The sequence below is a fragment of the Kogia breviceps genome, chromosome 10 (assembly GCF_026419965.1).
Source record: "Kogia breviceps isolate mKogBre1 chromosome 10, mKogBre1 haplotype 1, whole genome shotgun sequence".
NCBI classification, from domain to species: domain Eukaryota; kingdom Metazoa; phylum Chordata; class Mammalia; order Artiodactyla; family Physeteridae; genus Kogia; species Kogia breviceps.
Window position 1 is genome coordinate 36,543,606 of NC_081319.1, and position 10,782 is coordinate 36,554,387.

Consider the following 10,782-nt stretch of genomic DNA (forward strand, 5'->3'; position numbering starts at 1 on the left):
CTCGCCGTCAGTGCTATTGGGTGCCGAGGGCTGCGGTCCAGGTCCCCCAAACTGTCCTTGGCTGTGCCTTCGCGGCTTATCGGCGGCCTGCGCGCGCCCCGTCTCCATGGCGACGGACATTTCTCGGCGAGGACCCCAGCGGTGGGGCTGCCCGGCGGCGCCTGCTTTGCGCGACGGTCTTGTGGACCGAGCGGCTAACGGCGGGGGCTGCGGGACTGCGCGGCGGCCGCGGAGCTAGCGGGCAGGCGGGCTCGGTCCGGAGTGCAGGGGACGCGGGCGGCCCGGCGGCGGGCTGGGCCCCGGGGCCTGCGGCGGGAGCGCTGAGCTGGCGGGGCGGGCCGGGGCGTGGGCAGCGGCCCCTCCTCCTCGGGCTGCAGGTAAGGGTGGCCGTGGGGAGCGTCCGAGGGAAACGGCTGGCCTCGGGGCCGCGGGGGTGGGGGGAACCTCCGGAGCGTCACCCATTGCGAAACACCCCTAAACGTTATTGACTTCCAGAATTTAGAGGGGAGTATCCCAGAACCCATCATCCAGAGAAAGGGAATGCCCTCGGAGGGGGACGGGTCCTGGCCCGCCCCTTCGCACCAGTGGGAGAGAACTCCTACCCGGGGAGTCTCCAGTTTGTCCCTCCAGGCTGCTCGGCGGCTTCACTGGAGTCTTCACAGACTCAGGCCTCCCGAAAGAGGCCAGCAAAGGATTCGCACTGCCTCTCAAGGCTGGCGTCTATCTCAGAAGCTTAGGCCCTGCCCCGTTACTCTGAGCAAGGTGGAAGACCGACATTCCGGGGAGAAACTGTTCTGGGAAACCTGGGCCTGTGGGTCCCAACTGGCTCTCTGGCCTCTGTGCTGTGTTGCGCCTCAGGGTCACAGGCGGTGGGATTCTAGGCACTCCAGGGCAGGCCGTGTGCGGCTGCCGCCCTCATGCAGTCAGCAAACATACCCGGCAGCTTTTTGGGGGCCATGAATTGGGCCAAGGACATGGCCGTGACCAACACCAGGCCTTTGCCTTCCTAGAGCCCAGAGTGTGTCAAGGGAGACAGCCACATAACCCCACAAATATAAGCCGGATTTACTCTGGGGTAGCGAAGCCCGGGAGATGTGAGAGCTCAGGGGAGATGCAGCTGAATGTGAGGTTTGGGGGAGGCTCCCTTGACTCCTGAAAGCCAAGTAGGAGCTAGACAGAGAAGAGGTAGAGAAAGTGGATGTATATCCTTAGTGCCTTTTCCACCTTTCAGTCTGGCAGAGACTAAACAGACTTTCCCTTGTATGCAGAAATAGATGTATCCCTCTGTGTTATCCCTCTTTAAATGCACTTCACAGGGTGGCAGTTGCTGCAGAGACTTTATGGTATTTGAGCTATAAAGATAATCATGGGAAAAGGAGATTGCGTGTTAGGTTCAATTTCAGAGAGGTCTCCATTGGAATCCATGTCTTTCCTTGTGTTTGAATTTGTTTTCATGATTACTATCAAAGATCGTGTTCCCTTTCAGAGCTGAGAACCAGCCTTGCTCCTGAATTAACAAGACCATTCAACAAATATCACATACCTATTACCATTTGCCAGACATGGTTTTAGATGGCGAGGATACACGAGTAAACACTTTTCACTGGAGTCACTGTTCTCATAGAGCAGGGAAGACACAAATAAAGAAACAGATCAAATAAATGAGATAATTTCATAATTGAAGAGGGGGAGCGGTGAACTTTCTTGATGGCCTCTGAGGGGATGGGTAAGAGGACAGAAAGATGACCTTGGTCTTTTGTGACCTCGACAAAGCCACTTTGAATGGAGAAGTAGGGCTATAAGTCTGGTTGAAGTAGGATAGAGGACAAGAGGAGAGAAAGTGGAGCTGGAAACTTTAAATCCTTTCAAGCTTTTAGAGTGAGAGTGAACAGAGAAATGAGTCTGTGGGTCTGCTGGGATATGGGAAGTGGTGTCTTTTTTATTTTTATTTTTTAATTAACTGGAAGATACCAGAGCATGATAATTAATGCTGCTAAGTGTGTGATCCGGCAGAGAGGGAAAGAGTTTGCTGATGCTGCACCAAGGAAACAATTACAGGATACGTTGCAGAGCATGAGTGGAATGGCCTTCCTTGGGAATATATAGCAGTAGAAAGAAAAGCAGAACAGGCCACTGAGATGTGGGTACTATTGCAGGTAGCTAGCAAGTTAAAAAAGTGTTCTTGCCCCGTAAGGTTTCTTCACCCATATTTCTGGGAATGCCTGCTATGTGTGTGTATTTTGAATGACTTGGGAATGTGAAGGTCTTATAATTTCTAAACAAAATACTGCTTTTCATAGTGAACAATTGAATATTACTGATCAAATTGTACACAGTTGTGTACTCTTGCAAAAATACAGCCAATATTGCACATCTGGGATGTACATACAGTTTTGTTTTGAGAATTCTTTCCAACCAGATCAGTGAATTCCATTACCAGGAATTGCACCAGGAAAGGAAATATGGATCAGACACACTCCATAAGAATCGGCATTTTGCATGTAGATAACTGTGGAAGAGTTTTAGGAGTAGGTGGTTTCTGCCATGCGAATCTACTTAAGTACATCAAATACCTGCTTGGATTGTGTTTTTCTTCTGTCTAGCTAGCTGGAATAGCACAAATACTTGTGCCTCTCAATTAACATACCACCTGTAAGTAATTGTTAGTGGACATTGTTGAGCCACCAGGGAAGCCCCTGATGTGTAGTCTTTAGAGAGTAAGCTTGTTGGTATAATATACTTTACATATACTGTTCTAGAAAGAAATGAGAGTGAGTGAGAAAGAATGTGTGTGTGTATTTTAGATTGTTCTTTGGGAGTCTGAATTATGTTCTCCCAAATTTGTAATCTGGCTTGTGATCCCAGTTTTTTAAACAGCCCTTCAATATATTTCTCTTCTTTTCAAAGGCCTTGAGAAATCAAGTGCCTGATAGGCACACACTCCACTTAAGATGAAATTAATTCAGACTAACTTTGATTTTAGAAATATGCTATATTTAAAAGTGCTTTGTAGGGGCTTCCCTGGTGGCGCAGTGGTTGAGAATCCGCCTGCCGATGCAGGGGATACGGGTTCGTGCCCCGGTCCGGGAAGATCCCACATGCCGCGGAGCGGCTGGGCCCGTGAGCCATGGCCGCTGAGCCTGCGCATCCGGAGCCTGTGCCCCGCAATGGGAGAGGCCACAACAGTGAGAGGCCCGCGTACCACAAAAAAAAAAAAAAAAAAAAAAAAAAAAAAAAAAAAATTTAAAAGTGCTTTGTAAAATTAATAGCCTTTATGTAAATGTTAGGTACTCCCATGGGGGAAGATGAAGTAGAAAAGGGTGAAGTTCTCAAATGTAGGATCAGGTTATATCCAGGTTGTATAAAATGTTTTTAATGAAACATTACCCAAAGATTGTTGTAGAAACCTAATTGTTTAATTTAGCCCCACTTAACAGTCTTGTTTCCATTGAATTATTTGTTTTGAAAAAGTGAAGGCTTCCGATGAGCTGGGGAGCACAAACCACCTGCAGAGTGACAGTATTAGACACCACTTTCATAAGAGATGGGTAGTTAACCAACAGATAGGAAGCCCCCAGAAGAAGCTAATTTTTTCTTTTAGCAGGTTTTTAATTTTTGAGACTAGAGCTCTAAACTTTTGATGGCAAGATTGGATTTTGTGAATTTTTGTAATTTTGTTTCTCTGCTATAGGTTTTTTTTTTCTTTTTTATAGATTTATTTATTTTTGGCTGCGTTGCGTCTTTGTTCTGCGCGTGGGCTTTCTCTAGTTGCGGTGAGTGGGGGTTACTCTGTTGCCGAGCACGGGCTCTAGGCGTGCGGTCTTCAGTAGTTGTGCCTCACGGGCTCTAGAGCGCAGGCTCAGTAGTTTTGGCGCACAGGCTTAGTTGCTCTGCAGCATGGGGAATCTTCCTGGACCAGGGCTCGAACCCGTGTTCCCTGCATTGGCAGGCAGATTCTTAACCACTGTGCTACCAGGGAAGTCCCTCTGCTATAGTTTTAAATGAATTTGGGAACTGTTCTTTTTTCTCTTTTAATTCCAGTTAACGATGAATGGAATACAGCTTGGAACAGGGATGTTTGTACCAACAAGGCTGACCTTGGTTTACTTGATCATAGACAACAGAAGTCCACGTCTAATTAGGAATTTTAAGTAGAAATTCATTCAGAAAACATTTCCATAGTGGTTAGACTGCAGGTATTACTCCTGGTAGAATTTCTTTTACTTTTCATCTAGTGGCATATGGTATACAAGGCTATAAGTTACTGGAAGTATTTTATTATTATGACTACCGTAAAAAATTCAGATCCCAAATTGGATTCTTGGAAACTGTTAATTCAAAACAAGTTTCTGGCAGAAAATACCATATGCATTTCTTGTTTCTACCTGAATAAAATTGTGTAGGCGGGACTTCTCTGGCGGCACAGTGGTTAAGAATCCACCTGCCAATTCAGGGGAAAAGGGTTCGAGCCCTGGTCCAGGAAGATTCCCCATGCTGCAGAGCAGCTAAGCCTGTGCGCCAAAACTACTGAGCCTGCGCTATAAAGCCCGCATGCCTAGAGCCCATGCTCCACAACAAGACAAGCCACCACAATGAGAGCCTGTGCACCGCAACGAAGAGTAGCCTGGCTCGCCACAGCTAGAGAAAGCCTGCCTGCAGCCAGAAAAAAAAAAAAAAAGCGTGTAGGCATTTTGATGGCCATTCTAATGTACCTACTGACTTTGGGGGCTTGTTTTTGTTTTGTAGGGTTAATAACTAATATTTATATAAGACAGAAGAGAAAGATGTCATTCCGTAAAGGTATGTCCTTTCTACAGTTCTGTTGTTTTATACCTGGTCAAAAGGTGAAGAGATGTAACATGGGCATTCTCCTCTGTTTCAGTAAACATTATCATCCTGGTCCTGGCTGTTGCTCTCTTCTTACTGGTTTTGCACCATAACTTCCTCGGCCTGAGCAGTTTGCTGAGGAATGAGGTTTCAGGTATGGGAACCCTGACTAATGCCTTGGCATGTGTTGAGGACCTGGAATTCCCCGTGTCCCACATTCCAAGTTACATCACTAGATTCAAGGAAAAGAAGGCTTTCTTCTTGGCCTTATAGAAACTACTAAAGACTTTGAGAAAGGCAGGTGGCACTTATTGTGCTCTTGCAGCCTGTACCCTTCTCCTTGCTGGGCAGTTGTTTGTTGAGGGTTTGATCTCACAGAAGATTCCTTTTTACCAAATCAGAGGCCTTGGAGAAAGGAGCCACTGTAGGCCGTTATCTACAGACATTTCAGTAGGGCAGGGCTTCAGAACGTGGGGACAGGTGAGTGTTGCTGGTGTTTGATGCCTCCTCTGTTCACTAGAGAGTCAGTCTGGTTACTTTCCTTTACCTGTTAACTCTGTTTTAACACATGAAACCATATCAGCGGTCTTTAGTAGTAAAACAAAACCACAAAGCCCTCAACTGATTTAAAAGACCACTATTGTATAATTCCGTTGCCAGTTATTTTAGATTAGTTGTTCATACTGCTCTGCCTTGGTATTGAGGGATGTTGGCCGCTTCAGAGTGTGTCAAAAATCATTTTTGGATTGTCACCCACTGTACTTGACCAGAGCAAGAAAAGACTAATAGCTTTCCCTTAACTTTCACTGAGTGCTCTGATAGCATGTTTTTATAATAGTGTATATATGTATGTGTATTTTTATATATACATATATATTTACATAAAGTAATGTATGCTTCTGGTGGGAACATATATAAAAAAGAAAATAGCATTCAAGCTCCATGAGGACAGTTGTGGCTGGTACATAGGAGGTGCTTACTAAATATTCATTGAATAAATGATTTCACTGCCTAGAGATAATTACTAAAATTTTGTGTTAGTACCTTCCACGTTTTTTTTCTGTATTTTTTTCTATACAGTTGAGATTATATATAAACTACACATGACATGGTTTTTCACATAATTATATCCTAAGCACGTCACCATGACAAAACTCTTCATATGTAAATTTAATGTCACATAGTTTATGTTTTGCCATAGGAAAAAGTCTTTTGGTACAATGACTTTCAGATTTTTTTGATGGCAACCCCACAATAATGAATGTGTTACATACAGCAGACACATACATGTATTTATTGTCTGTCTGCCCTACACAATGGTAAAGATTTGACCATCTTATTCATGGCTGTAACCCCAGTGCCTAGATATTGCCTGGCACATAATAGGCGCTCAGTGTTCAATACATGATGAATGAGTAAATGAACGAACATATTATAAAAAGCAAGAAGGTTTACAAAACAGTACTTGCAGTTGCTGTATGTGATGCATTCTGATATTTTCTTTTCTAAGTCACTGTTCTATTCCAATTGAGGAACTGTTTTCCTACTCATGTTCTGATTGCGATCCACTTATATTGATTTCATGTCTACTTGTAGGATACAATTCACAGTTAGAAAAACAACTGTTTTTTAGTCTGTTTCTAGGTTTTTCACAATTGAAAATAAAATTGTGACTTTTGGTTACCTCTCAGATGTTGTCCTTAAGAGACACAAGGGGAATTACTGGGTCAAAGGCCATGTACCTGTTTAAGGCTCTTGATACAAATTGCCCAAATACAATCTAAAAAGATTGTTATATTCCTACCAGTAATGTATCAGAATTGTCTGCCTATTTTTTAAAAAAATGCTTTTCCAAAGGCCTGGTTACATACAGGAAAACACAATTTCTGGGCTATATGCTTCACATTACAATGAGACAGAATGAGGTCTTAAGTATAATTCTCAGCTTACCTCTTTTCATGTCTTGGGCTCTGTTATCAAAAGCTCTTGAGATTGTGTTTGTATCACAGTACGTTCTTTGTGTGTGTTCTTTGCAGATTCAGGAATTGTGGGGCTTCAGCCTGTAGACTTTGTCCCAAATGCTCCCCAGCATGCGGTAGATGGGAGACAAGAGGAGATTCCTGTGGTCATTGCTGCATCTGAAGATAGACTTGGGGGGGCCATTGCAGCCATAAACAGCATTCAGCACAACACTCGCTCCAATGTGATTTTCTACATTGTTACACTCAACGGTACAGCAGACCATCTCCGGTGAGCTCGGCTTGCCTGATGATCCTGCTTCTAGGGGATGCTCTAAGAGCAGGCCAGCTGCCAATCCAGTAATATTTTTTTCAATGTTTACATTTTTCCTATATAATTATTATACCACATGTAAACTGCACAGCTTTTCCATGTGATTGTACCATAAATATGTCTCCATGATAGCAAAAACATGTAAGAAAACTGTGCCAAGATGTAAATCAGCTGCGTTACTATGCATAGTTAAGTGGCTATTTTTTTTTTTTTGGTAATAAGACTTTCTCAGTGAAGGAAGCAAGGTGTTGATTTACATTCTCTTACAAGTTCCCTATTTCAAGAACATGCTCTTGAGTAGTTCTGGTCTAGAGTGGGAAGGGACATGGGAGCAATGGCAAGGTAGTATGGTGAAGTGAGCGTAGACACTGATCCAAATTTTAGCCCATAGTAGGGAACATTACCTAACCCTTTGGAACCCCCTTACTCATCTAAGTACGGGGTATAAATATCAGCTCAGAGGATTGTTGTGTCAAGTAAATGAAAAAATTTATGAAAACACCTACCACGTAAGAATCGCTCAGTAAATGGTCCTTACTATTTTAAGTGTTATGATTAATAGAAACTCAATCTGATGGTCTTAACTGTGTTTTGAAAGATGCTTTGAATTAAGATTTACAAAGTTTATTCCAAGAAACATTTTATTTAACAGGTTAATAGTGGTCAAAGTTCTAAAACATGTCTTTTCTTGTGCCTTTCTCCATGGCTGTTCATGAAAGTTGTTATGAATTATTTTTCCATATTTTAAAAACTCAAGAAATCATCTAAAATAATGTAGAAAGAAATATTGCATTAAAATAGACTACAGAAATAACATTATATCCACAAAATGCTGAAGTGAAATGGGCCTAGGAAAAATGTGCAGTACCTCTTTAGGGAACACTGACTTTTCTTATAGGCAGTACCTTAGACTCAGGTAGAATTACTCAGCCAACACAGTGAATTAATGAGTGTATAGATTAACAGACTGATTTACCAGCTTTGTTGATAACTTAGCTTTCACTACCATCATACGTTGACTCATTTTCTTCACTGATGTATTTGGAGGGACAAATGTTGAATGATCCATGTGGTGAAAGGATCTTCTCAATTCCATAATGAATTTATTTTACAGCAGTTTGTGTCAGAAGAGTGATCAAAAGTATGAGCCTTTGGATGCACTATCACCATGGAATCTTGGTTCAGGAAGGGTCTTTAGTGGGTAAACTCACTGCAGATGAGGAAACCAAAGCTCAGAGGTGAAGGGGCTTGAAGACACCTATTTTGTCCTCAGGATTTCTCTTACATTATGGTCTTATTGGGAAGCAGAGATATGGCTGTGGTTTGGGACATGATTACTTAAAACTGATATTTAGTGGTTTATTTTCATCAGGTCCTGGCTCAGCAGCAGTACCCTGAAAAGCATCAGGTACAAAATTGTGAATTTTGACACTAAACTTTTGGAAGGGAAAGTAAAGGAGGATCCTGACCAGGGGGAATCCATGAAACCAGTGAGTTATATGCATCCTTGTTTGTACTTGGTAATATTATGAAATGACTGGAATACCTGGGTAACTGTGGGTACAGTACTAGTACTTCCCTGGGGACCAAACCTGGAAGTTCTGAAACCTTTGGCTGTCTTCTCCTGCATGGATACCAAGAGCATTCTGGGAGTTTTTAATAAACAAAAGCACAGCCACTGACAAATCTTGTGCCAATGCCTCTTTCCTTTTCCAGTTAACCTTTGCAAGGTTCTACTTGCCAATTCTGGTTCCCAGCGCAAAGAAGGCCATATATATGGACGATGATGTAATTGTGCAAGGTACTAAAGATTGTCACCATCAGCGCTCTCTGTCCAGTGTGGGCGATAGTGGTTGTCTTATTTATGATATCCTATAAAAGGCCATCCTAAGAAGTGGGAGGAATAGGGAATCTTGGGGCAACTTCCAGTATAAATCTTAAACCTTATCTGTTTCAGGTGATATTCTTGCCCTGTACAATACACCACTGAAGCCAGGACATGCAGCTGCATTTTCAGAAGATTGTGATTCATCCTCTACTAAAGTTGTTATCCGTGGAGCAGGGAACCAGGTAAATTACTTACTAACCTCGTGAATAGACATACCACTCCCTATAATTCATGTCAATGGGGAAAGGCAGCAAAATCAGGGAATTTTGAATCTTTAGCTACATTTTATTCACCAATTATTTCATCCCAAAACTCAAGGCTACTTTCCTAGATTGGTTCACGGATTAGACAACCTGATTCTCTTTGAACATCTCTGGCTTAATGTTTAGGTTCCTGTTGTCTAACTTGCAATCCCAAGTGTCACTTTTATTTGCTTTATGTAGAGCCCTTTGCTAATAATCTGAGAAGTCATAAGTAAGCAGAACAGTTATCAAATTATTGTTTGAAGCACTAAACATACTATATATCCCAATTGTGTTTTTAGTACAATTACATTGGATATCTTGACTATAAAAAGGAAAGAATTCGTAAGCTTTCCATGAAAGCCAGCACCTGCTCATTTAATCCTGGAGTTTTTGTTGCAAACCTGACAGAATGGAAAAGACAGAATATAACTAACCAGTTGGAAAAATGGATGAAACTCAATGTAGAGTAAGTATGTAACTGGTCTAGCTGTGAAAACTCTTTTGTTATTTCAACCCTGGGGGTCTTCACGAACAGGAATTAGTCAGGATTCTTCACTAACAGCTTTCATTTATTATCTGTCCCACCAAGAGAAGGGCTGTACAGTAGAACACTGGCTGGCAGCATCACAACACCACCTCTGCTGATTGTATTTTATCAACAGCACTCCACCATCGACCCTATGTGGAATGTTCGCCACCTTGGTAAGTAGATAATTAACCAAGGGCCTAAGCTAATGGTGTCTAAAGGACCACCCTCAGGGATGGAATATATTGTTTTCCTTAAGTTTCCTACAGTCTTGTGTCTGACTAGTACAGTCATTTGGCTTTTTTTCCCTAAATATAAGGTTCCAGTGCTGGAAAACGATATTCACCCCAGTTTGTTAAGGCTGCCAAGCTACTCCACTGGAATGGACACTTTAAGCCATGGGGAAGAACTGCTTCATATACTGATGTCTGGGAAAAATGGTATATTCCGGACCCAACAGGCAAATTCAGCTTAATCCGAAGACATGTGGAGATCTCAAATATAAAGTAAATAAGTATGCTATAAGCATTTCTCAGGAAATCCTGGAAGACAGTATGTGTGGGAAGTAACACTTGCTAGCCTTCAATGCCTGTTTGCAGCAATAAAGGGACAAGGGACATTTCAGCTGGGTAAAGAGGACAAACTGCCCCATCTGGCAGTCAGCTTCCCAGACAGACTATAAATATGCCTCCATCTGCCTTACCAAGAGTTTGCTTACTGACAGTGTTGAACGACCAGAGGTGAATGTACTTAGATACGGCTCGTACAGCTAGTTCAACACTGCTGTTTGGTTTTAATTTTGTGACCTGTGGCCGAATCTGTAAATAAAGTAAAAACTACGTTTTTCAATAAGGTATCTGTTTTAACTTTACTTCTACCCACTCACTGTTTAAGAAATGAGTTATCTTTTTACAGAATTGACACTTTCTAAGTTGCCTGTTTTTTTAAGATGAATATATCATTATATACACAGCTTATGTCATACTGTAACAAACTGGTACATC

The 10,782-nt window shown here is 42.4% G+C and overlaps 2 protein-coding genes across 2 annotated transcripts in view; both read left to right on the forward strand.

The window, feature by feature from the left end:
- NEK4 (NIMA related kinase 4) overlaps positions 1–4,800 on the forward strand; it is a 58,261-nt gene extending 53,461 nt beyond the window's left edge. Inside the window, exon 15 of the mRNA XM_059075998.2 lies at positions 4,747–4,800. Within this exon, the coding sequence (XP_058931981.1) occupies positions 4,747–4,752 (6 nt within the window). The 3' untranslated portion in view covers positions 4,753–4,800. The remainder of the gene's footprint in view (positions 1–4,746) is intronic.
- GLT8D1 (glycosyltransferase 8 domain containing 1) lies at positions 295–10,630 on the forward strand. Its single transcript, XM_059076015.2, has 10 exons — positions 295–377; positions 4,747–4,800; positions 4,883–4,981; positions 6,864–7,077; positions 8,492–8,609; positions 8,836–8,920; positions 9,077–9,189; positions 9,552–9,718; positions 9,842–9,954; positions 10,098–10,630. Exons 2-10 carry the CDS (start codon positions 4,785–4,787, stop codon positions 10,286–10,288), a joined length of 1,116 nt encoding a protein of 371 aa, XP_058931998.1. The 5' UTR covers positions 295–377; positions 4,747–4,784; the 3' UTR covers positions 10,289–10,630.
- Positions 10,631–10,782: the final 152 nt, after the last annotated feature.